Here is a 27,542-nt window from a genome sequence, read left to right as displayed (position 1 = left end):
ACACCCTGGAAAGACCTGTTCTAGACTTTTCTCTTTTCGCTAGGCTCAGCACTGAAATAGGTACATGGGGTCAGGAAACCAAAGGTTTAGACACGGTGCCTGCCTTCAAAGACAGCTTCATCCATAGGGAAGAATTATTGACACCAAGTCTGCACTGGATAACACTGAGGAGATTTCATGGGAGAAGACCACCTCATAGGTCCACTGGGTATTCATCTAGTATCCCATGGAGTAACATGGCACCATCCATAATTTATGAGGTAGGAAAGGACTAAGCAGTAGACTTGTTACCTCTTACCAAAGACCTAGAACCTTGGGAAACCATGTAGCCTTTTTTGTAGACATTGTTCAACCCCCCAGACTCATCCATCTTTCTTAATACTCTCCGATTCCATCAAGCCAATTCATTACCAAGAAGTATTGCCACTCCCTCAAGGATATTAAACTGCTTAGAATTTTGTCAATGGGTGTCTCAAATTTACCAGCTCATTCTACCCACCCTGCCCTAGGACTGGTAGGAAAAGAAATCAGCATTCTATTCTGGTTAACTAGCATGACTTGCAACTTAATGGCAAGGCTGATAGAATGCTAGATTTTGACCTTTTCTTTGCTAAAGGATGGAAGAATAGTACTGAAGGACCCACAAGACGGGTCCTTTTACTTCAAAATATTGGGTAGAGGAAATAGGAGGAGAGGAAGTAGGGCCACTGAAGTACCTTGTAACCTGGCTGCTGGAGACAACATGAGGGAAAGGGCCACACGCCTGAATGAATGTTTAGAAAAGAAAGAGACTGATGTAGGATGGGTTACAGGAAAGGTCATGGAGGTGGGAATTCAGGTCGTTATTGGACAGACATAGAAGAGGAGAGAGAGCATAGAAAGTGGGATCTAGGGGTCTTGGGACATCTCCCAAAGCGTACCATGTTCTACTCTTTCATCATACCACAATTTACATATAGATCCTTGTCGTCAACTTCTTGATCACCTAGCAACTTAGTTCCACCCTAATGGTCTCCCTCCACTTAACCTTAATAAATCACAACCTGTTGCTAAGGAAAATGTGTGCCTATTAAAGAGGAAGATGTAATGCTGTGGTGAAACCTTCACTTAAATAAAAACAAGAAACTGACTCACTCTACCATATTTCTTCTTAGAAATGAAAACATTTATAAAGGTTTCCTTGACCACCGAGGGAAGAAAAATGTGTTTATCACTGTTTAATCCCCACAGACTCAAGGATCAAACTTCCTGCCTCAGTAGATGTGATCCTCTGAAAGTAAAATTAGCCCTCCCTGGCAGAACGTGCTCATTGCTTTTCAAATGTGTACACTCCATCAGGGTTGTTATAAATAAGCTGTATCTTGATTTAGGACACATCAGCTACCGTTGCTATTTCAGTGCTGCCTTTAGCAGTCTAAGCTTTCTTTCACTGCAAATAGCATTTACAGGAAAGAAATCGGTGGCTCAGGACTGCACACTTACCGGTCCCGAAGCTCTCCTCCCCACAAAGGGACAGTCTGCTTGCATCCATCAGATTCCCAAAAAACTTCCAGCCAGTTGGGGTTTCATACAAAGTGATCTTTGTAGCATTAGCCACCCTTCAAAGGCATGAAATCAAAGTTACATCACAGCAGGACTGCTAGCACAGCCATGTGAGGGATGGAAAACAGCAACCATTATTGTATCAAGGGTCCCGTTTAGTATTCCTCAGAGGTACACATAATTCTAAGATTGGTGAAAAATCATATGAGAAAACTTGCACACAATGTGCTATTATATGTGGAGTCAGCGGAGGGGGGAAAAGGGGACGAAGAAAGAATTAATTCAGGTCACTGAGTTTAACATTTTAGAAGAAGCAACAGTGGCAAAATGGGCAAGGCTGTTTGGGGGGACCATTTAAACCCACATGTTTTGGATACAGACAATATTTATAACCATTCCATAGTGAATAAAAGAGTGATGTTTTGATGCACCTATAGTCATAGAGACATAGAATATTGGGTCCGGGAGGTCAGTATTTTACTGAGAAGGAAACAGGACCCAGAATGTTATGTGATCAGCCCGAGGTCACAAGGCCAGGATGACCAATGCCTGCTATCCAGCTGCCCAGTCAGTGCTCCTTTCATTTCCCTGGAAGACCCCCCAAGGACAGTGCCCAGTGCAGTCTCCCGTGTGCACCAGCTGCACCCACACTGATGCATGGTCCCCTGTCCCCCCCAATATATCTTTTACCTCTCCCTATATTATCCTTAGCCTATTTGAAACCTTTGAGTGACTGTTTTTTTAAACCCTTGCCCTTTGAACAGGAAAAGTTACCTACAATTCATTTACTCTTTTAGTGAGATTTGCTTTCCAAAATGCTTGTCTTATCACTAGCAACACAATATCATATTTCAATTCTAATATTTGAGGAAAATTAGATCTACGATTTTGAAACCTGTGAAAGTACAATGAACTTTTTTCTGGGTAATGAGGTATTTTCCATTGTGATTCTATATGTGGATTATCAATTTTTTCAGAACTTGGAATTAAACTGTTTTGGATTACACAGAAGGTATTTCAGGACCTGATCAGTCTAATGTACAAGAGCGTGGCCACACACCAGCTCACGACTTCGGATGGAGGATGTGAAGGCAGAAGTACCAGGTTCTAATTCTAGCTCTGATGTAGCTATGGGGTCCCGGGCAAGACTGCTAACTACTCTTTTGGTTTCCTCCTCTTTAAAATAAGGACTGCTATGAGGATCAATTGAGATGGTGAATGTAAAAAGGCGCTGTGTCAATTACAAACTACTATATGAATATTAGCCACTACTTTGTTAGCTGAAGTCAGCACTAGTTCTATAACACACACACGAAATAGAAAACTACTGTATAGCTCAGTGGTTGGGAGCAAAGGTTCTGGGTTCAAATTCTGCTCCATCATTGACTAGCTGGGTGACCTTGGGCAAATTAGTTAATTTCTTTGTTCTTTTGTTTTCCCACCTGTAAAGAGGAGTTAAATATAGCATTTACTTCATGGGGTCAGTCTGACAATTAAATGACTTAAAACATATCTAGTGTCTAGCATAAGGTAATGTTCAATTAATATTAATTATGATTGTAAGCGCCTAGATACATACATTCTGCTTTCCTCCCTGGCCTCGACCTTTTATTCATTCACTTGTTCTTTATCTATTCATTCAGGAAACATTTATTGGACACCTAACATGGTCTAGTTAATACTCTCCCTGGTTGGTCCTCATTTATAACTTATATTTTTCAGATGTTTTAGATGTGATCCCGTAAGCTAACCTAAAGCCTTTGCAAGTGAGATGAAATACAATCAATCAATAAATAAGCAAGTCAGAGATATCAACTGTTTACTGTCACTGGTACCGCCTTTCTCAAAAACTGAATGCACTTTTTTTTTAACTATTCTAGCTTTACGTTTACTCAGATTTTGGACAAATGAACATTTACTATGCTTGTGTGTGTATGGGCATCTGATGGGGGCTGGATGAGGGATGTTTTTTGAAAGTTCTGCTGAAACACTGATCTTACATCCAACTGCTCTTTCATCCAAACTCTGTGTACACTGCTAAGGGAAAGTGAGTCTCTAGAATGATGTCTTGACTACAACGAAGTGCTATCCATTCATTTATTCATTAACATTCAATCATTCATTTTTAAAAATGATGTGTGTGTGTGTGTGTGTGTGTGTGTGTGTGTGTGTGTGTGTGTGTGTGTGTATGTGAGGCACACCATGATCAGGAAGAGTTTAGGACAGTGAATAAGACATTCTTTTCTCTGTAGAAGTTTCTAGTCTAACAGGGCAGATAGTCAAGTAAACAGGCTATCAGGACACAGTGTGGTAAGTGCCAGGATGGAAGAAATGCAGGGTGCTAAGGGAGCACAGAGGGGAGACAACCAATCCAGAAAAAAGTTCATCCATTCCTTCATAAAATAAACACTTCCATAGCACATACTATGCATCAGATGCCCTAGCTGAAAAGGGAAGAAGGATGTTCCCAGCATTGTGAAGGGCCTGGCGGGAGCCAAGGGAATGGAGAGACGTACCGGTCCAGGGCACCACTGGTGGGCATGCTGCGTGCAAAGCCGCGGACCCCGGTTTGCTGGAAATATGGAATGCTGAAGATGTTGGCAGCAATGACAGCCACAGAGTCTGAAGGGTTCACAAAGAACCCATGCTTGCCCAGAATCATGTTTCGATCCTTTGGGAGAAGGGGAATTCAAAGGAAGATCTTTTAATCAAAGTGCTGAAGAAACCAAACTATCTTACATGGAGGTTTTATAAAATTTAAAACTATGATACATTTATTCATACTGGCTTCTAAACACTGGATTTTATTCCTAATGGATCTGTACAGTACCACTGGGCCAGTGGCACCTCCGTGCCGAAGAGCTAAAACTGTTTTAAATTAAAGTGCAGGCACAAACTCCTTCTGGGCCGAATCCTCTGTTCTCCCTCCAGAGGCCAGCTGACTGTAACCTCCCTGACCTTTTCCAAACTCTGGAACTAATCACCTCTCTTCTCTCCCAAAAGAGAGGAGAGATCACAATGAGAGGAAATATGGGCTCTTTAGAGTCTGGTAGGTCTACCAGGCATCCTTCAAGGAACAAAGCAGATTCCCTCAAGGAAAGGCTTCTAAATCTTGGGCCCTCCATGTGGTACAGGACCCAACAGAACATGCTGCCACCTCACTGCTCTCCTGGTGCCTGACATACCGGAAGTACTCAAGTAACTGAGAGTATGGAGGGGAAAACTCCCATCATGCACTGCCACAGAAAGATGCATTGCAAATGATGTCTGCTAGGGACCCTTCTAATTTCTCCAAATTTTGATATTGGAATATCTATTTTTAGGAAACAATGAATTCTAGATGATGTTAAAGAATAATAACAACCACCAAAATATATTTTCGACTAAGTAAATATGTGTAGTGTTTACTATCTCTGAGATATCAAGTATACAAACCTAAGACAGCTTCCCTCCTCGTCTGTCATGTACTCACCAATGTAAATAAAAGTGCGTGTTCATTTAAAATATTAATTGTAGCTAAAGAATAAAATGCTAATTCTCTCATTATAGTTTCATCTTTCAGCTAATGTGAATGAACAGGTGGGTATATTATAAGGCCAAGACCCTTGCCAGAGATTAAGTAGCTAGCTGCTCGTTTAGAGCAAAAACCTACCTCAGGACAGGTACCTAGAACCCAACTAGCTCATGAAGCACCAGTCATGACATCATAACCAGGCCCCAATTACCCTGCCCCTCTTAGCAGACATTAAACACATGGGTTCCATTTCAAGGACTCATTCTGTTCAAGAGGGTCTTCTAATAACTGAGCCCTGACTCCAGGTGCAATGAAGGAGGTTGACTGGCACTCCTAGGCCCACAGGGCCTGGTAGAAGCAGTCTGCTTTTTCCCCCGTCTTTAGGATCAGGCCTGCCCTGCATCAGAGTTCACTTAAAAACACTCGTACCCACCCCATCTCCATCAAAGGCAGCCCCAAAATCATGCTCTCCTGTCTTCATAGTCTCCACCAGGTCAGCGGCATAGGTGAGGTTGGGGTCAGGGTGGTGGCCTCCAAAGTCCTCCAGGGGAACACAGTTAACTGCTGAGTTTGCGGGGGCTCCGAGTTCTTCACAGAGGATCTTCTTCACGTACGGTCCCACAACTATGCAGAGCGTGAAATAAAGAACCAGAAAATAAAACTTACTACAGGAGGTGAGGACTTACTACATAAGGTGCAGGTGTTCTAGGGAGAATGGCAAAGAGAACATGCAAACTGTATTCAAGGGCTTGTGGGGAGATAAGTCTGGAGTAGAAAGTTCTACAAACAGGAATATTGAGAGATTAGGTTGGAAAGGGTGGGGCCATTTGTTGAAGGAAAGAGTGGGGGAAGGGAAGGGAGCGAACCATTATGAAGGCCCTGCTACACACCGGTGCCAGGTGCTTCTCAACTGTTTTCTCACTCAGTCCTTCAAAAAAGGCCCATGAGCTGGTACAGCATAGTGCTTAAGAACCTGGACTCTGGAATCAGAGTGTCTGGGTTCAAATCTCAGCTCTGCCAATTACTGGCTGTGCCATTTGGGGAAAGCTATGTAATCTCTTTGCTGTGCCTCCGTCTACCCCACCTGCAAAATGAGGATAATAATAGTTGATGTGAGAATTAAATGAGTTAATAGATATGAGGCACTGAGAACAGTACCAGCGCACATTTTATAAATTTTGTATTACGATTATTTCCTCCAATTTATAGATAAGAAAACTGAGGTTCTGAAAGGAAGCTATTTGCCCAGACTTACACAGATAGTAGGAGTGGGAGCTAGGATTCAGAGCCCTAATCCTTCTCCTCTATCAAGCTATCCGAAAAACTGATCAAAAGAATACAGACAAACAAAAAACAGTAACAATGAACAACAGGGAAAACCAGTCACATACTTTACAGTGATACTTAGTGTAACGATCAAGAATGTTCATCTCTAAAATGCTGAGAATGTTTTTTCACCAAGGAAGGTACCGACACCAATATATGCGACAGAGGTCAGAACAGTATAGAATACGTGTCTCCCATTAGGAGCCTCCCGTTAAGGAGGCTACTGACACACCACAGAATGAGGCCGAGGCAGCCAGGGCTGTGAGGCGTATAGCAACTGAGGCTTTCGAGGAACAACTTAAAGGCCTGGAGAAAGAGGTCAGCTTCGTGACCAGCAGCGACTAGCAAATACCTCATCACAGGCTCCGTCCTCAAGCCAGCCCAGGCTTCTGCTCATTCCCCTAACGTGACTTCTATCTTTAAGCTTTCATGCATTTGCTACAGCCAACTGCCTCAGCTGGGAATGACCATCACTTGACTCTCCACCACCCTACGTCTTTCTTTCATAAAAGATGAGTTGGTTGCCACTTTTTCCAGGAAACCTTTCTTGGTACCTTTGGTCAAACTATGCCTTCTTCCACGCCCCAAGGAGAATACTTGAAATTCTACCTAACCCTCATTTTGCTGGCCTGGCTATGGTTGGTTTCTTACCTACCTCATCTCTCCAAGCATCGCAGAGCTCTTTGAAGAGAGTCTCTACTGAACCCCTGCCTACCCCCAAGCATACATGTAGTAGCTACTCAATACATGTCTGTTGAATGCTTTGAAAAGTCAGAATAGCCTTTGTCTGAATCAAGAAGGAGACTCATTCTATGGGACTCCAGAGGCAAGTTAGGACCCAATGGGAGAAGTTCCAGAGACAGAAGATTTCAGCCCACCAGGAGAAGTTTTCTAACTGTGGTTTTGCAGTGTAACAGAAGGCCCTGACAGCATCATGGAAAGGGTTCAAGCACAGGCAGAAAGTCTTCCACAGGCAGAAAGTCCTGCCTTCCAGGAAGGCAGATGGATTCCAACGCCAGGGAAAATCCCCGTGACTCAAAGAGTCTAAAATTGTAAATTATTACAAAACAAATAAACTCAAGTGCTCAGGAATTCCCTACATGCAAGAGAACCTCATGGTTCTGGTTCGGTGACAGCTGCTCTCTCTACTGACCTGGCCACACAACCCACAGAGGAAGAAGAGGGAGAGACATACATCCTGTTGTTCCTGAATTTAATCCTCAGCCTGCTCTGGTCATCTTCTAAGTAAAGGCTTATGTGGGAGCAGGCTAGTGGGGTGTGGGGTCAGAAGCACGTTTATCGCATCTAGCAAACCACAGGCCAGCTCAGAAATAGATGGGGGCATTTAAGAAGAATGTAAGGCATCTTCTGAGGGGGAGGGAGAGTACACAAAAATAGTTGCCTGTTACTCAAAACCTGATGCTTAATGTGGAAACGCTGACCTTCACACTACCTTACCATTAGGAATCTTTCCTGCATACAATTAGATTTTTATCTGTGTGAATATTACTCTGAAATTTCTGCAACGTAACTGTTTAAAAACCGTCCAACAGAGAGAGTCTTAAGAAAAGGTTTATTAAAGCATCATAATACACAAAGTCGAGAGCTGCTTCATGTCTTTGAGGGAAGGGAACAGAAAACAAATGGCTCCATACCTCCATGCATGGCGTCTATACGGATCTTTAGTCGGTTTGGACCAGAAAGCAGTTCTTTCAGTGCATTGAAATCAAAGATGCTTCTCAGCATCGTAGCATAAGCTTCCACCGAATCCACAATTTCCACTGTGAGAACAAGCAACATTAAAGATGGAGGAACTAAATACATTTAGAAATATTCTCCTCTGAAATGCTCATATTGCTGTAAACGTGCAATTGCTATTTTAAAAGGACATTTACGGAGCAGCTCCAATGTGCCAGGGCCGCGTTACATGATCTCTTATTCGATGCTAACAAATTTCCTGAGAGGTAAATGTTATCAGTTCTATTTTATAGATGAGCAAGTTCAAGTTCTGAAAGATTAAGTAACTTGCCCACACACCTGGGATGGGGCACAGAGGGGAATTTTGACAGAGTTTTGCCTGATGCTAAACTCTGTTCTGCTGCCACGTTGATTCCCTATCAGTCTCCATGAGAGGTGTATTTTGGTGTCAAAAATAACAGAAAATGTAACACCTTACTTTATTTTACTTTTTCCAGGCCCCTTGCCATCAAGACATATTAGTAAAAAGCAGAGAAAATTAATTTTTTTTATTTTTTATTTTTTTTGCGGTACGCAGGCCTCTCACTGTTGTGGCCTCTCCCGTTGCGGAGCACAGGTTCTGGACGCGCAGGCTCAGCAGCCATGGCTCATGGGCCCAGCCGCTCCGCGGCATGTGGGATCCTCCCGGACCGGGGCACGAGCCCGTGTCCCCTGCATCGGCAGGCGGACTCTCAACCACTGCGCCACCCGGGAAGCCCCAGAGAAAATAATTTTTAATGAATCACTTTTCACATGCACTGCTAAAGGAATAAAACAAATGTAAGAACTAAGTATCGTTCTTGTTGAATTTTCACGGGTCTGAACATTTTCAAAACATGAAGTGTTTAAGAAATTCTCTACTGGTGTTTTCTAAACCCTAAGAATGTCTTCAGAATGTACCAAAGCACCCCTTCCTCTTTGTTGGGATGCAACTGTCAGCTCCTTATGGGTAGGTTCAAACAAAAAAATGCCTCCCATAAACTTGCAGCCCAGAGGAAAGAATACATGTTAGAGCAAAGTTGAAATGCAAGTCACATTGCTAACCCATCTCATCCTCGTTTATTAATATGAATAATTTTATAAACATTTATTCCATCAATTATTGTCAAAACTTGGCATTCAACAACAAAATGTTTACCACAGCTGCTACACAGGGAGTTTCAATGTAGCCCCCAAAACGGTCTAAGTTGATTTTACTGAAAAGGAAATCAAAGCCCAGGCTTTGGAATCATTCACACCTGTGTCTGAATCCTGGCTTACCACTCACTGACTATGTGACCTGGAGCCTGTTACTTAAGCTCTCTCAGCCTTTGTTTCCTCATCTGGAAAAAGTGAATACTGACAGTGCTGCCCTCACAGGGCTACTGTAAGAATAAAATGAGATAATGCATGTGAAGAGCTTGGCACATAATAAAAGCTCAATAAAAGATAGCTATGAACATGATCTTACAGGTCTTCTCCTCAAGGCTGTTCGTTTTATAGGTATGGAAACTGAAGCCGAGAGATTTGGAAACAACTCACCCAAGGTCACACAGCTGATCCCCAGCAGGGCCCAAAGAGCCCAGGTCTCTAGACTTCCAGACCTGCTAATTCATGCATGCAAAGCTTGGTGACCACAATCTTTCCAAAGATAAAGACCCATGTTATTAAAACCTTGAAAGGCAAATCCCTCAAGTTGGAACTAGGAGTGGGCAACAGAGGAGAAGAGTAAACATGCCTGTGAAGGGTTTGAACTTGTTTTCCAGGTCAAACTGCTGCTTTCCCAGAACTCCAAGGTCTACATGCAGGTCAGGACAAATTGCATAGTCTTCGATTGTCTTGCTGATTTGGAAAATTTTATCAGTTATTGCTTCCGGGGCAGGACCTGGAAATCAAACAGCAAACAGTGGGTCATTTTGTACAGTTGACATGGAGATACAAAGGGCAAAAAGCTCATCAACTCCTCCTTACTAGCACATCTGCCATGCCACCATTCAAGCAGCAAAGTGTCGGAATTTTCTAAAAGGAAATATTATGTTAATGATCATTCATGCACGGCTCCTCATACTCAGGTACAGCAAAATGAGAAGCATCTCATTTTCACCAAAAGGAAACAAAAAGCTCCCTTGCTAAGGATCAGAACGGGAACCCGGACCTCCCAAGGCCTTGGTTATCAGTGTGTCCTACAGAACATAAAATTGGCTATACTCAAAATGACAGCAAACTCACCTCCATTGGAAATATTGAATTTGATTCCAAAATCTCCATTGGGTCCTCCTGGGTTGTGGCTGGCTGTCAGAATGATCCCACCAATGGCTTTGATCTTTCTAATGATGCAGGATACAGCAGGGGTGGAGAGGATTCCATTCTGTCCAATAACCAAGCGACCAATCTAGGAGAAGAAATCCAGAACACACACTTTAATGTTAATAAATCCAGAGCTACTGCACAGAAATGCCAGAACAGCCAGATGGACAAAGAAATAGTCTACTGGACAAGAAAAGATGTCCTTTAATGAACATCTAACAGCTTGGATTAATAGTATTATTATATCGAAGTAGAGTATTTTATTGCTGTTGTTGAGTAATATTATTACTGAAGTAGAATCAGCATTGCTGAACAAAGCCATTCCTTCAGATAGCTTTTTGGGACTTTGTAGTGTATGATCCAGGGACGCTGTAAGGCTTTGGCAAGAAAACAAAACACAGCCTTTCCAGACTAGGTTCATAATTTGGATACATTAAAAATTTGTGAGAAAACCCACATTTTTATCCACTATAATCATACTTTCAATCCACATTGGGAAAAAGAATATAAATTTAACTAGTTAAAGGAATTCTAACCCAAACACAAGGTTTCTGTAAACTAAAATATCTGACAAAGTAAAAGGGGCAAACTTTACATGAAGAAATGTTACAAAATGTATCTCATAAATTTATGTTTCCAGTCAAGCGTGGATTTGGGGGTTCCTCAAAGCAGGACACACCTACCCATGTTAGGGTGTACCTGAGCTACTTCCTGGGCCTAAGGCAGGGAATGCTGGGAGTGTTACTGGGTAAACCAGCCAGAACACCTACATGAAAGAGCTACAGGTGGTACTTCTGTTGCGTTCTTAACTCACCTTCCCATATCTCTCACAGATGGTATCAGCACAGCTCCTTTGCTAAAATGAGAGTAATTTATATCTGTTTCAACACGACGCAAGTTGGAAAAGAAGGAAGAAGTTCTGTCCGTTCCTCTGACTAGAGAAGATGTGACTGCTACATGAAAAGATTTAAAAAACAAGGAGTTTGTGCCCTTCCTCCATTCTCCCCTCTGAAAGAAGGAAGGGACGAGGATGTTTTTAAGTTTTCCAGTTGTTATTTCTTCTTGCCCCACCCAAGATAAACATGGTTGAAGAAATGACTTGATGGTGGAAGATGCATTTCTAATGTTGACAATGCCAATGAGATACCTGGATTCCCTGGGGAAGTTTTTCTGGGACTGTTAGCTTTGCCACCTTCCCGCAGGTCACTAACGGCTCGACTGCCTTATAATTAACGCTCTCCACTACCACCCACCTCTCAGGAGGCAGCCACTTCATTGCAGGCACAACTTGGCTCTCATGTGTCTCTCTCTGAACAATTTCTGTTATCCTAATATATATCTTACGTTCTGCCTCCCTCAGGAAGTGGTAGCTCCCTGACTCAATACAGTGGTAATGGTAACATCTCACCCTTCCAGCAGTTTCCGGGTGTGGTTCTGATGAAAATAAAAGCCTATGGCTGAGCAGTTCCATAATTTCGATGAGAGGAGCTTACAGATGGCAGTTTAATTAGCCAGAGTGGCTGCTGGAGTTATCTGGAAACAGTGTTTCCCCATCAAGCACACTGACTTTTACTTGGATTCTGTATGTTCTTAATGTGGAAGGGGAAACTGATAAATGAATATCAAGCTATGCCACCCAAGTCACCCCTTAATTCTACCATTCCTTACGGTGAAATCTGCTGTCAGGAATGGTCCAAGACTGAGAGGACTATACCAGAAGGTAAGAGTAAGAGAGAAAGTCAAGAGAAGCAAGGGAAGTCCACGGTAGGTTCCTTCTCCTGAGCCCAAGAATAGGTACAGCTGGCCAAAATATTCCCTTCCAGAGCAGACTCTTTTCCACGAATTATCCTCAGCAATATTAATCCTCAACCTGATATTGGGGAGAAATTACTCTATTATCTTCCTCCCCTTAAGGATGTCTGGAGCATTGTAACAGCTCCTGACTCAACCTCCCCTGCCTCTCTCCCACCTGTACCTCCCTTGCCCCACCCTGGCTGAATCTATCTGACCTACTCAGGCCCACTTAGTTCATCTTTCTAAACCATAGTTCTAACTGTGTCCCTCCCCTACTCAAAAACCTTCCCTGTACCATATGATCCAGAAATTCCACTTCCAGGTATAGACACCAAAAGAAAGCAGGGACTCAAACAGATATTTGCACACCCATGTTCACAGCAGCATTATACACAATAGCCAAAAGTGGAAACAACCCAAATGTCCGTTAAAAGATGAATGGATAAACAAAATGTGGCATACACATACAATGGAATATTATTCAGCCTCAAAAAGGAAGGAAATCTGATACATGCTACAATATGGATGTACCTTGAAAACATTATACTAAGTAAAATAAGCCAGACACAAAAGGGCAAGTATTGTATGGTTCCACTTATATGAAGGACACAGAACAGGCAAATTCACAGAAAGTAAAACCAAAGTTGCCAGGGGCTGGGGGGAGAAGAGAATGGGGACTTCTTGTTTCGTGGGTACAGAGTTTTGGATGAGATGATGAAAAGGTTCTGGAACTAGATAGTGGTGATGGTTGCAGAACATTGTGAATGTAATGAATACCAATGAATTGTACACTTAAAAATGGTTAAAACAGCAAATTTTGTTACGTATACTCTACCACAAAAAAGAAAATTAAAAAAAAAAAACCCTTCCCTGGGTCCCAAGTGTCTACCAACTTAGAGATACCCCTTCATGCCACACTGAGAGTCCTTCACCAAGCAGCCTTTCCTGCCCTTCCTCCTGGCCCTCTACTCCCTTCCGTAAGACTCACATCCTGCTGCCAAGCTGGATACCTCACTCTCCCCCCAACCCCACATTTGATAGTTAACCATGACAGGGAGCAAACTTTAAAATATTCCTTTTAATTGAAAATAGGGCCTGGTGTTTTATGTTTCACACAAAAACAAACAAAAAAACAAGTTCCACTTTCTTTGCTCTGCCAGTCATACACACAGGTTCTATTCTCATTTCTAAAATTATCTCTAGGTTTAAAGCTCGGGGGACTGAATGACATACCCGTACTATAAACGGGGCCCCACCAATGTTTTATTTTGTACATTAAAATTGCCTGTAAATGCAGACAGCTCTGTGCAAATAAAAACAAAGGCAGAGTGTATTCCATTATCTGTAAATGTACCAGATAAAACTGTACTAAAGGGGAGAAATGAAATAATCTCCAGGTAGCTCACTAGGCTGAGAAGCTCTCCTAGAATCGGCTCACGGGTGGAGTGGGTACTGACAAAGCTGAGGAAGGAACATTGACTTCTACCAAAATCTGTGGCAATAAATTTTCTTTCGTTTAGATTGCCTCCCTAAAGTTCTGCCCACAATCAAAGGGATGTTAAAATAGTCAGAATTTAGGATATGCTAGAAAAAGAAATCAAACAATATAGGATTTGATAGGTTTTATCAGATGAAAGTGCTTTATGGGTCCACTAAACGTTTTATGTAAGTCAGCTGGGTAGTGTGACATTTAAATACAACACTATTTTTAATGAGGAATGTCCTTGGAAAGACTTGAAAATATTGCTGGGGCTGTCACAGCTCTAACAAATAGGCAGTTACCATATTTAGTCAAGTATTATCACTTGATTGCATTATTTAGCAAACCTTCAGATGGTAAATCTGAGAAAGTCTATAGCGTCTGCCTGAATTACACATTCCTACCACATCTTCCACATCCTTCTGCTTTGCACAAAAATGAAATGAAGCCCAATATATCACAGCAAAGGGGACAGTGTACCAGATCCACTCAACAATCTAGATATATTCGGAGAAATAATGTTCCATTCGTTCTCCCCCCAAAGATTAAAAGCATCTTAATACCGTTCGTTCCCTTTGCAGCTCTCCTCAAATGGACAGCATGTCACATCTTATCTTAAAAATGTGTATGTGTCATAATTTCATATTTGAGTACTTTATCAGCAAATTTTACATAAGAGGCATTCACATTCTGAAACTGGGTATAAAGGAAACCTCACGTAAACAGTAGGACTACAAACTCTTCTAAATTTGATAACGTATGCTCTTTTTTTAATTTGGCTTTTGTGATCACACCTTCTTAGTGTGTTGTTAAAACAGACTGAAAATGAATGCCCAACACATTTGGCTACAATGCTAAATTTTTCTGTTCTCAGAATCAGAATTGCTTCCAGAAAGGAAATAAAACAGATTTTTAAAATTTATAAGTACTGAAGGACTGTGTGCTCCAAATTATTGCTAAGTGTAATCTAAAATCTAAAAATATATTTTTGGTCCCACAGAGGAATTTGTGGAGCAAAAAACACCAATGTCCTGATGCCTGCCTTCCTGTAAATCAGTAAGGCTGTGCAAATTGTTAGATTATCAAGATCAATGCTTCCTGGTGCAAGATTCCTTCTGATTTGGTTAATTCAGGCAACACAGTTTTTCACGATGCAGAGCTTTAGCAGAGCCTCCATATATTATAGTCTTACAGGAGTTATTATCTCTACCCTGCTGCACAAATTCACCACACACAGGGCTTCTTTGTGTTCAAGGTCATTATAAGTGGGTTCCCCTGTAACAGGTCCTCTTGGAAAGCTCACACCTAACATTTTCCAATTCCCTCCTAGCATTTCTGCACAACTACTGGGATCCACAAATAACAGCGTGCCCTGGCTTTTGTTTTCCTGTTTGACAAGTGACTGAACTTCAACAAGGAAGCCATTGAAAGAAAACAAAATCTTCTTCTCTCCGCTGCTCATTAGAGCCTCATACACAGGACAGAGTGTCCCTCAAAACTAGTTGAATGTAGATAAGACAGCTTAAGCCTGGGGTACGCTTTGAATGTCTAAAAGCAACAGGTACTTTTTCAAGCAACAGGCACAGAGCACAACATAAGAAATTAAGCTTACATTCCCATATCCCAATGTGACTCATGTAATTTCAGGGGTACTATCACAATATACAATCTCTGAAGTCACAATGAAACTTAATTGGATGCTAGTAGCATTGAGGTGTTTGCAATATACAAATCTTTGTACTTGTGTATATTTCTGCAAAATTAAGAGGTTATGTGGAGAGCCAGAAGCATAGCAATACTTATCGTATACCAACCCCATTGGCAGCTGCCATCTGCACTATTGTCTCTATTGCTGATTTATTAAAATACCGCCCATCTCCACCAACCACCAGTGAGGATCCCTGGCGATCTTTTAGGTCTATGGAAAAGAATACACTCTGGATGAAATTCTCCAGATAGCATGGCTTTGCCTCGAAATAATAGGTTTTCTTCCGTAATCCACTAGTTCCTGGTTTCTGGTCGTAGTAGGGAGCTGTAGCAAAAGTCAACAGAGGGAGAGGACCTTCTTCCATTTTTCTGTATTTCCCGGAAATCCATTCATCAGGATCACTCATCTTTCACTTCCACCAGTTGGCTCAGTGAGGGTGCCCAGAAAGCAGCCAAGGGTCCCCCAAATAGTCTGTCCAAACTGAAGCTGCAACAGTGTTGGCCGAGTAACTAAAATAGAGGTCTTGCCTGGAAGATCACTCTCAATGACGAAGCAGAGTTAATTCCTGTTGTCGTCACCCCGTGTGAAAAAGTTACGGACCAAACACCCACCCACATCCACAGATCTTCAAAGTTGTTTTGATGAGGACAGTCTGCCCACATAACCAAGCCAAATACCCTTCAATTATTTTTGCCTCGTTTCCCTGTTAGGGTGGAGATGGGTCCAGAGGGTGTTGCATGCAGCAGACTTCAGTTACAAACACCAGGTGGCCTCCAGACTCCACTCTCAGAGCCAGACAAAGACAGAGCAAGTGCAGTCCTAAGAGGCAGGATCATTAACAAGACACCCTGGTGTGGCTCCCACCAGGCTCTCTGCTACCGACACCCCTTAAAACAGAGCCTCTCTGGGCAGGCATCACTGAGAAGGCCATCTGCAGCTAAAGTTGTTCCAGGCCATCTCACAAGTTAAAGGTCAATCTTAAAATGGAAGTGAAGGATCTCAGTTACCTCTGGTTTCCTTTCATCACTGTCATTTTTGATACTTAAGTATTTGATACTCAAGTGATTTTTTTTTTACTTCCCACATGCAATCCCAGTTAGAAGGAAAAAAAGCATCTAACAGAACAGATTTATTCACTGGCCACCAAAGATTTAACAAAAAAGTATTCAGTTCTAGAAGAATAGATTCAGAAATATGCCCTGAATGACCAACAGCTTGGTCATTCCCTTGAACTTATAGAAAAGTAGGGATGAAGATGCACCACATCCTTGAAAACATAAGCAGAATAGTGTGCGTGTGGTAGGGGGAGAGGGAAGTAAGTTTTTCTGAATGCATGAGGCTTGATCAAGTTATTATTTGGAAAAATAATATGAACATAAGATTAAAATGTGTATATTCATATTCTCAGTTTTAAGTAGACTTGACTTTTAAGAAAACATTTTTAGTGAAGCAGTTTAAGTCCTTTGCATTTGAAGAACCTAAGATGTTTAAAAACGTTCTACCTCATCCCATTTGATCCCTGAGATTTTATTAATATCTATTTTGGTACATACATGTCGTGTTCTTTATCTGGCTCAGCAAAAGTTGTCAATTACGAAGCTCCGTTGTCAAGGTTTTGGTGAACTTGTTAACAAGGCTTAAAAAGTAAATCAAGACTAGTTACGCCACGTGTCTGGGGAGTTTGATGTGCACATAAAAGTCAGGTTTTCAAGGGAAAAGTAGTAATCTCTTGAGAAACAAAATCTGAGTATTTTTCTAACAATTTGTCGAGCCAGTTCCAAAAGCAGACAGGCCCTGAGAGCAGCAGACTGCCCTCTGTGAGGCAAGAACGTCTCTGTGCTCCAGGGGCTACACATACTGGACCAGGAGAGCTAACGGGCTCATGAGCGGAAAGCAGGCCACTACCAAGGAAGCCTAGTCTCCTTCAAATGGCAAACGGGGCTGGCCCACCTGAAAAGAGGACCTCGAGACATAACATTATAACAATTCACAAGACACGTCTATTAAGCTGAAAACCAGTCAGCCAAAAGACAATTGCTTTTTATAGCTTATTTCTCCCTCTTATTTCAAGTTTAAAACCAAAATTCTTAGGAAGTAAGCTTCCTTTATGAACAGTAGTTTACACACCCAATGTTTTTCAACTTACTACAAATGCATTTTTTAAATTCATATTTATTAAGTTCCGTGGCCATTTTTCTCTGGTTTTAGATAGGCTCGCAAATTATGCCAGTCTGTGTGTCTTGACATATTTAATAATAGATCTGCATTCATGAAATATCAACTCAACAGTCTTTTCATTGGGAATAACAGAGCAACCAACCATGTAATTGGTAGTGTCCTTAACAAGGTCTTGAAAGCCCAGCATAGATTCAGGGACACTTCGTTGAAAAGGGGCTCCAATATCCCCACTAAAGCTTCTCTGCCCACACTTTCCAGCATGTTCTCTGCTGGTGATCGACCGCTCTCTCTCAGCTCTTTCTGAAGCCAGAACTAGAAGAGTAATGTTTTGTTGGGGGCTTTTCCCACACATTCACTTATTTTATTTACAGTTTATGGTCAATGCAAATCAATTTCGTAAAATGAGAAATGATGAAGAATCAAGGCATAACTATGAAAATTCAAAATCGATAGATGTTCAACACAAAAAAACCCCACAAGCATCAAAATGGGTTTGTTTGCAGCATAAGATCCAACAGGTGTTATTTCAAAGGATGGCAAATGCTTGTTTGTTTGTTTTTTTAAAGACAGTGGCCACATCATATACTAGAACACCTCAGCTTAGCAGTGTGTTTTCATATGAACTAAAATTTGTTTCTAAAAATATTTTTCACATTGAAAGTGTCGTAAGAGCTACACTTCTCCAGGATTAAGCCTGTTCCTAGGCCTAGTACCAGTTTCTAACCACCTAAAAACTGACTGATACAGAAAGTATTCCAAACGTAAGTATTCTGATTCTTAAAGGTTAAAAAATATATATTCTAAAGTAGTTTAGAAGAATCATTGCAAACAATAATGCTGGTGGTCTTCTACTCCTAACTCTCCAATTAGCTGATATGCCACTTTGGGGTTCATTATTTGATGGCCTCTCACTTCCAAGGTTTTTAAATATAGCTCCCCAGCGGAACATCTTCATATTTAAAACATTATTGAACACAAATGGAAATAGACAGCAGTGTTTGAGCACCGGGAAGTCCTACCTGTGAAACCTGGGGAATCAGGTCACTAGGTGAACCCAGCGCCCCCTTCCTGGATGGGAATGTCCGTGTGGGCACGTACACTTTTTTACTTCACTGTATGTGAGCCAGCTTTACGGCGAGGCATGGACTGGAAAAGACCTCATCTCTCATGGCCCCTGCACGTGCCAATGAATATCCAGCAATTTAAGTGCACATCAAATCTAAGGCTCCGAAGGAGAGAGTTCTGTACCCCCAAATGAAGAGCTATGTTTTCACCAACTACACGTGTCAGCATGGTGTTTGTCAACATGCAAAACTAAACCAAAAAGATATAATCCTTGCCCTAGAAAAGCTTCTGTTCTAAAGATGGGCCTGGGTCATAATTTTATGGACACTACAGAATTCAACCCCACATAAAAATATTACCAGAAGCAAAAATGTTAGATGGACTGTGAAGTGTGGTAAAAAAGAAGAAGCATTAAAAACATTAAGCTTCCGAAGACGCTCAGACTAAGTGGGCTGGCTATTAAGAAACTCATTTGTCTGAGCTCTCCAGCAAAGGTTGAACTTCATCTTCGGAAACGTTACTGTCGAGCATAGCGAACCCAATTTAGCCTAATGAATTCGCCTGCCTTGCCAGTACTCCTTCACAATGACACAAATTACATTTAAACCATGCAGGGGATTTAAGGATTATTCCCTTCAGACAAGGAACTTTCATACTGGTCTTGGGTCCAATCAATTTCACAATGGCAGAGTTATGAACCCCTTCGCTCCCAGCCTCGCAAAGACTCCAGCTCCCACTCTGATCAGCAATGATGCCTTCCTAGTAGAACACAGCAGAAACTGAAGACTTGCCAATCCTTTATTCATTCTACCTTTCTTTGTTTTTTGCCATTGACAAATATTTACTGGGTTACTAACTGCTGTGCCCCAGGGCCAGTGGGAGGGCTGGACCCAGGGCCTGAAAAGGTTCGCCTCTTCACACCAAGAATTATTCTTTAGAAAATGCCACAGGTGTGGGCATAGTGGATAGAACTGGTAACGCTTTCTCTCAGCACAAGCACTAGAAAGAAAGCTACTAACTGGGCTGAAAGCAGCAGGGCTCATTAGACCCCCAGCCCAAAGCCCTGCGCTTGTGACAGCTGCAGGTGCCTGCCTGAGTGCTTGGCGTGTTTGATCCCAGTGACAGGAAACAAAAGTTGGGGTAAGTCATTCATTTCTCCAACCAACAGTAAGTAGGCATGTAGTGAATGTCAGCCCCAGGAGAGGCACTGCAGGATAATGCAAAAACCACAGGTTCAGGAGCCAGACACAACCAGGGCTCATATCTTTTTTTTTTTTTTTTTGCGGTACGTGGGCCTGTCACTGCTGTGGCCTCTTCCGTGGCGGAGCACAGGCTCCGGACACGCAGGCCCAGCGGCCATGGCTCACAGGCCCAGCCGCTCCGCAGCATGTGGGATCCTCCCGGACCGGGGCACGAACCCATGCCCGCTGCATCGGCAGGCGGACTCTCAACCACTGCGCCACCAGGGAAGCCCCAAGGCTCATATCTTGCACTCTAAAATGTATGAGGAGGTATAATCTCGAGCAAGTTAACTGACTTGAGCCTGTAAGATGGGGATAGCTGTCAAGGTTGTTCTGAGAACTGAATCAGGCAACAGGTGTGAAAACACTTAGTACCTGTGTCTGGCATACAGCAGATTATCAGTAAATGTCAGCCCCTCACCCTTCCATCCTTAATGTCCTCATCTCTAAAATGGGATAATGATACCTGCCTCACAAGGTTTGGGGGACGATGACTTCCCCGAATGTCTGTGAAAGCCTTTGTGAACTAGAAAATGATGTAAAGATATGAATTTTTTTCACATTCTGAGGGGTGATAGGGATAGGAAAAACAGGCGAACGGACTTTTGTTCTTAAGAAGTTCTTTTTGGAGGAGCCATCACAGCCTGGTGGCCTCGGTGCTGTCCTGGAGGTGCATGGACAGAGCCATGGCTCGCAAGAGGTTGCAGTGATGGGGTAAGGCTGAAAAGTGGTTGGGGCAAGATTATAGAGTCTCATGAATCACAATAAAGTTTATTCTGCAGACACCAAAAGCTATGGAAATTTTTAAGCCAGAGGAATACAAACTGCTATTTTTTGGAAAGTTGAATGGCTGCCAGTGGTACATCAAATAGCTTGGAGGAGAGACTGGAAAAAGATGAATCAAGGCTTGCAAAAAAGGATTGCCTCTGCAGCTGAGGTGGCTCTGAGGATCCTGGTCTCTGTGATCCTGTCAAAAGCTGCTCCTCTTACAAAGGACTTCAACTTTCAGTCTTGGCCAGTTCGGGCCCTTTTAAGTTATTTTCCTCCAATACGAAGACACTACCCGAACAAGCTCTTTCCTCTGACCCCTTCAGTTCACTCTCTCTCTTCTCTGAGAACTGTCCCCTATCCCACCCCACAACAGTGGATACCTAGGGCCAAGTTTCTACTGCAGAACCCTGATGGCAGGCCATGATCACCAACGGCAGACACCTGACCAAAGCTGGATCACTCATATTTTTTCTCCTAGGAATCTAGAATTAGAATTCAAAAGTGTGCCAGTCAGATTCAGTTAGTTCTTGAACTGGGAATACAGGTAAACTCAGGCGCTGTGGGGCAGGGATGTCGTGTCATGAGAATATCTATAGAATTGTAACTGGCAGCCAGATGATACATGAGAATATGAGACAATATTATGCAGGATCCAACTCTGGACCACTCAGGCATCCCTAAGAGCTGAGGGCCTGATGTATAGGAAGAACTGGAAAAGAATTCAGAGGAGATTCAGGCAGAATATAGGTTAGATGAATCTTCTCAAGTGGGTAAGGGTTGCAGACACGTGAGACATGAGAGTTGGGGATTGTGGTCTTTGAACACAAGCCACTTGAGACTCCCCTGGTGGCACTGGCATTCTGGACTGGGGTGCTTCCATAGCCAGATTTCCAGTCAGTGTCACCCCCAATTCCATTGGAAAGGTAACTCCTAATTGCTTGGGATAAAAGAATTTTTTTAAAAAAACAGATCTTTATTGGAGTATAATTGTTTCACAATACTGTGTTAGTTTCTGTTGTACACCAAGGTGAATCAGCCATATGCATACATATGTCCCCATATCCCCTCCCTCTAGAGCCTCCCTCCCACCCTCCCTATCCCACCCCTCTAGGTCATGGCAAAGCATCAAGCTGATCTCCCTGTGCTATGCTGCTGCTTCCCACTAGCTAACTATTTTACATCGGTAGTGTACATATGTCGATGCTACTCTCACTTCACCCCAGCCTCCCCCTCCCATCCCGGGTCCTCAAGTCCATTCTCTATGTCTACATCTTTATTCCTGCCCTACAACTAGGTTCATCGGTACCAATTTTTTTTTTAGATTCCATATATGTGTTAGCATATGGCATTTGTTTTCCTCTTTCTGACTTACTTCACTCTGTATGACAGTCTCTAGGTCCATCCACCTCACTACAAATAACTCAATTTTCTTTCTTTTTATGGCTGAGTAATATTCCATTGTATATATGTGCCACATCTTTATCCATTCATCTGTCGATGGACATTTAGGTTGGTTCCATGTCCTGGCTATTGTAAATAGAGCTTCAATGAACGTTGTGGTACATGTCTCTTTTTGAATTATGGTTTTCTCAGGGTATATGCCCAGTAGTGGGATTGCTGGGTCATATGGTAGTTCTATTTTTAGTTTTTTAACGAACCTCCATACTGTTTTCCATAGTGGTTGTATCTATTTACATTCCCACCAACAGTGCAGGAGGGTTCCCTTTTCACCACACCCTTTCCAGCATTTCTTGTTTCTAGATTTTTTGATAATAGCCATTCTGACAGGCAAGAGGTGATACCTCATTGTAGCTTTCATTTGCATTTCTCTAATAATTAGTGATGGTGAGCATATTTTCATGTGCCTCTTGGCCACCTGTATGTCTTCCTTGGTGAAATGTCTATTTAGGTCTTCTGCCCATTTTTTAATTGGATTGTTTGTTTTTTTGATATTGAGCTCCATGAGCTGTTTGTATATTTTGGAGATTAATCCTTTGTCTGTTGTTTCATTTGCAAATATTTTCTCCCATTCTGAGGGTTGTCTTTTTCTCTTGTTTATGGTTTCCTTTGCTGTGCAAAAGCTTTTATGTTTCATTAGGTCCCATTTGTTTATTTTTGTTTTTATTTCCCTTTGTCTAGGAGGTGGGTCAAAAAAGATATTGCTGTAGTTTATGTCAGAGTGTTTTTCCTATGTTTTCCTCTAAGAGTTTTATAGTGTCTGGTCTTACATTTAGCTCTTTAATCCATTTGGAGTTTATTTTTGTGTATGTTGTTAGGTACCATTCTAATTTCATTCTTTTACATGTAACTGTCCAGTTTTCCCAGCACCACTTACTGAAGAGGCTGTCCTTTCTCCACTGTATGTTCTTGCCTCCCTTGTCATAAATTAGGTGACCATATGTGTGTGGGTTTATCTCTGGGTATTCTATCCTGTACCATTGATCTATATTTCTGTTTTTGTACCAGTACCATACTGTCTTGATTACTGTAGTTTTGTGATATAGTTTAAAGTCAGGGATTGGGCACTTCTTAACATAAAAAGATTTAGAATTAAGTGTAGACATGAAGTAAATCAAACTCGTAGTAGAGAGATAATAAATCATAGTATTAATATTTTTGCAATAAGCTTGGGAGAAAATCTATATTTAAGTATATTAAGAGACTCTGGGATATTGGTTTATCTAATAGATCGGCCCTGTGATTCCAATTTATAAGATATAGGTGAGTAACTTATTTTGACTTATGATTTCAAGTAAGAGAATTTTATAAAAGTTATACACATTATTGGATCATTCAAGAAAACTTTGAATGCACCATACTTATATGTTTAAATCATCAGATGCAGAGCATTTACTGCAATATTTCAGGGAATGGATTCTAAGGCCAGACTGACAAGAGTTGGAACCCAGTTCTGCCAGTCACTGGCTGTGTGACCTCAGACAAGTTACTTAACCTCTTTGGGCTTACATTGCCCCATCTGTAAAAATGGGGAGAACAACAGTCCCCCATCTCACTTATTGTTGCAGACATGACTGAATGAAGTAATATACAGAAAATTCTAAAACCATTGCTGGCATAAGGTACCCTACACAAGTATCTGCTATTATCATTATTAGATTATATGAGAACAATGGGAATATTTTCAAAGTTTTGCTTGTTAGACAAAGGCTGTAAAAAGTAAATAAACATTTGATTTATAAACTTGAAATATTCATAGGAGTTTGAGTATATAGCTAAGATCTCTCTCTCTCACACACACACACACACACACACACACACACCCCCCGCACCAACTTACACTGACAATGGAGTCAGCAGAGAGAGGAAAATGAAGCAGATGTGCTGAGATAAACAGAGAGGAGAGACAGAGGCTAGCTGCCTGGGCTCCTCTTGCCTCAGGCTCTTGTGAGGCCCAAGTGCCCACCCTGCCCTTGGCTTTCAGGAGACCCTCTGGCCTTACGATACAGTCCTCTTAGAGGCTCAGTGTGTCAGACTGGGTTTCTATTACTTGCCACACCTGCACGCTTCAGTGTGTTGAGCAGGGCTCTGCAGTGCATGGCCTCCATTTGCCAGCTCTGAGGCAGGCTCCACCTGCTGTCCCATCCAGGCAAGAAGAGGAAGAAAAGAAACCTCCTGCCTTCACACTTTGAGCAACCTCAGCCAACAGCAAGGAGACCTTGGGCAAAGTATTTAACCTCTCGGCGCCCCCATTTTCTCATCTTTGAAACGGGGACTGATAACAGCACCTCCTTAGACTTACTGTGGCGATCATTTCATAGTATTGCAATCTAGAATCATTAGCTTGTACACCTGAAACTAACACAATGTTATATGTTGATTATACCTCAATTTTTTAAAAAATGCATCTCTTAAAGAGAGTTAAGAAAAGAAAGATATAGTACCTACAGCACAGGTTTGTTGTATAAAGGTACAATGAGCTAATAAGTATAAAGAGCTTAGCACTGGCTGGTTCTAGTGCCCTGTGAGTCCTACATAAGAGTTAGCTTTTATGACTACCCTGAACCAATCTGAAAATATGTAGCTGCGTTTAATAGCTATCTATGAGTACATATGTTTTAATAGAGTTAGGAAGTGTCCTTTAAAGAAAAGGAGAAACTACATTAAACTATAAAGGTACAAGGCCAGAAGAATTACAAGGACCAAATGGTTTGCTTAGAGTTGTACAGAATCCCAGGCTCAAAAAATACTCCTGAAGCATATTTTGAAGTTAAAAATAAACAAAACCGCTGCCTAGGAGCGTGTACATCCTTGAGCATCTGCCAGTCTGTTGGCCCTCTGCTTACACCCATATGTCCAACAGTAATTATGTAAACTGACTTTTTCCATTCAGATCATCAGGCACTGTGCACCACGGGAAGATGACAGACTCAAGTTGTCAAACTCCTGATCTAAAAGGAGAGATTAATAAGTCAATAAATCATTTTTAAAGGAGTAAAATCTGGGAGCTTGCAAGGGTGCTCTGAGTGTTCAGAGGAGAGAGAAAATTTTTGGAAGGCATTGCCCACTCCACAAATACCATTCTTAGCTTGTATGGTTAAATCTAAAAACAGTCTCTCCAACTTGAAGATGCTCAAGGCTTAGGAATTACTTTCATACAAAATGCACATGTCAAGAAGACTCCTGTTTAATAAGAAATCACCAATATTCAATCATTCTGACCTAAAAAAACAATGAATATGGTTTATATAAAATTTTTATATGTATTTTTATCTTATTTCCTTTTTGGAGCATCCTTAAATATTTTTTCATTTAAATCCGTGAAGAACAATCATTTGGAGTTAGCAGAATATTGTCCCATATTCTGGCTATTACCAGGAACTATGTATTAAAATCCTTTGGTAAAAAGAGGTCTATCTATAAAGAATTGCTTTATTTCAAATCATTCATAGCTGTATGCTTCCCTCTTGTGTTAGAAAATGGAATCACAAGCAAGATTTCCTACAGCCTCAGAATGGGTGGGCTACCTGCCTGGAGCAGCATTACACAACTCTCGGGGGGTACCATTCACCTGGAATACAATGAGAATCAAGTCCCTTGGAATTCTGTGGCAGACAGTGATTGGCCCTCTGTCAAATAATTAAAATGTGCCAGATTTCTTGACTTTTAAGAAGAAGAGACGTTACATTATTCTGTCTCCTCACTAAGGATTTTTCCAATTGCACGGTCTGGCCAAACTAGGATGTCCAGCTGTAAAGAAACTGAATGAAGGTGGCCACAGAGAGGGGACATCTTTTTCTATGGGGTCTTTGTGAGTCTGAGTTTCTGTAAAATGGGGATAGTAAAACTTCCTTTAAAGGTTCTGACAGCAAATGAGGAAAGGCGTGTAAAGTGCTTATCACAATGCTGGCCTGCAGAGTAGCCACTCAGTAAATGTTATATAAACTACCAAAATAGAGATACTGAGAAGGACTGATCCCATCCTTCTAACACAACCCCTGATCTCTAAAGCACGTGGGCCCAGGCAGGAGAGAATCAATGCTCTGGGTTGGCCTGTAGGATAGATTAAACACCTACGATGGGCCAGGGTAAAGGTGGAGGAAGGGGAATCTACAGTCCCTGCTCTAACCAGAGGACTTCAGACAGGCCTGGGTCCGAATCCTGCCTTTGCCAGCTTCTGGCTGTGTATGGCCTTTCTGGTCTCATTTTTCTTATTTGTAAAACAGGGACAACGACACTGCTTTAAAGGCTGTTGTACAGTAGGAGATAATTGCAGTAGGTGACGATGTGCTGGGCAGTGTTCCAAGACCTTTACAAGCATTAACCCACTTAATCTTTATAACAACCCTATGAGATCAATACTATTATTCTCAGCCCCTATCTTAGGTATAAGAACACTGGTTATGTCATCTGCCCAAGGTCAAATAGCTGGGAAATTGTGGAGATGGGTTTTGAACCCAGGGTATCTGGCTCCAGAACCCACCCTCTTAACCATCATGCCGTGTTGCCTCTTACTGTATTATGTGGCAAATACACAACATGCAATAGCGTTTTTTTTTTTTTTTTTTTTTTTTTTTTTAGCGGTACGCGGGCCTCTCACTGTTGTGGCCTCTCCCGTTGCGGAGCACAGGCTCCGGACGTGCAGGCTCAGCGGCCATGGCTCACGGGCCCAGCCGCTCCGCGGCATGTGGGATCTTCCCGGACCGGGGCACGAACCCGTGTCCCCTGCGTCGGCAGGCGGACTCTCAACCACTGCGCCACCAGGGAAGCCCTGCAATAGCTTTTAAAACAGCGATCTAAAGAGATGTGGTCATTTTCCCACTCTACACCATTTATGGGAATTCCTGGGATAAACAGTAGCCCAAGTGGGCAGAGGCAGGACACTCTCACTGGGTTTTAAGATTTAAGTGAGAACAAGGCTTTAGGAAAATCAAAAGTTGCACCACAACATAAAAGATTTGGGAACCCCCTAGACTACAGCTCTAGATAACTATTAAAAATGTCTACCTTGAGGAATTCAGCATAGTGGAAATCTAGGTTTGCATCCTTACTCTTTGTTTTAGTTTTTTTTTTTTGGTGGTACGTGGGCCTCTCACTATTGTGGCCTCTCCTGTTGTGGAGCACAGGCTCCGGACGCGCAGGCTCAGCGGCCATGGCTCACGGGCCCAGCCGCTCCGCAGCATGTGGGATCTTCCCGGACCGGGGCACGAACCCGTGTCCCCTGCATCGGCAGGCGGACTCTCAACCACTGCGCCACCAGGGAAGCCCTGCATCCTTACTCTTGATAATTTTTAGTATCTTGGTGATCTTGGGCAAATCACTTACCCTCTATTTCCTCATCAGTAAAACAGAGGTCTAAATACCAACTTCTTAAGAGTTGTTGACAGGATAAAAGGAGATCATGTAAAGGGCTTATCATGGTACACAGGATTACATGTAGGT

At 42.1% G+C, this 27,542-nt stretch overlaps 1 protein-coding gene across 2 annotated transcripts in view; it reads right to left on the bottom strand.

Annotated features, from left to right (window-relative positions):
* PGM1 (phosphoglucomutase 1) overlaps nucleotides 1-27,542 on the bottom strand; it is a 61,311-nt gene that overhangs the window by 20,161 nt on the left and 13,608 nt on the right. The window contains exons 1-7 of one of the 2 annotated variants that reach the window (XM_060023194.1): nucleotides 15,494-16,773; nucleotides 10,328-10,490; nucleotides 9,837-9,983; nucleotides 8,038-8,163; nucleotides 5,490-5,680; nucleotides 4,059-4,213; nucleotides 1,483-1,598 (exon numbers count right to left, since the gene is read on the bottom strand). In XM_060023194.1, the coding sequence (XP_059879177.1) occupies nucleotides 1,483-1,598; nucleotides 4,059-4,213; nucleotides 5,490-5,680; nucleotides 8,038-8,163; nucleotides 9,837-9,983; nucleotides 10,328-10,490; nucleotides 15,494-15,793 (1,198 nt within the window). In that variant the 5' untranslated portion in view covers nucleotides 15,794-16,773. Of the gene's footprint in view, nucleotides 1-1,482; nucleotides 1,599-4,058; nucleotides 4,214-5,489; nucleotides 5,681-8,037; nucleotides 8,164-9,836; nucleotides 9,984-10,327; nucleotides 10,491-15,493; nucleotides 16,774-27,542 lie in introns of those variants that run through there. The other variant, XM_060023185.1, reaches the window with a different exon arrangement.

Source organism: Delphinus delphis, chromosome 1, assembly GCF_949987515.2.
Source record: "Delphinus delphis chromosome 1, mDelDel1.2, whole genome shotgun sequence".
Taxonomy (NCBI): Eukaryota; Metazoa; Chordata; class Mammalia; order Artiodactyla; family Delphinidae; genus Delphinus; species Delphinus delphis.
Note: the sequence above shows the minus strand (reverse complement) of the source record. Positions and strands in the feature narration are given on the sequence as shown.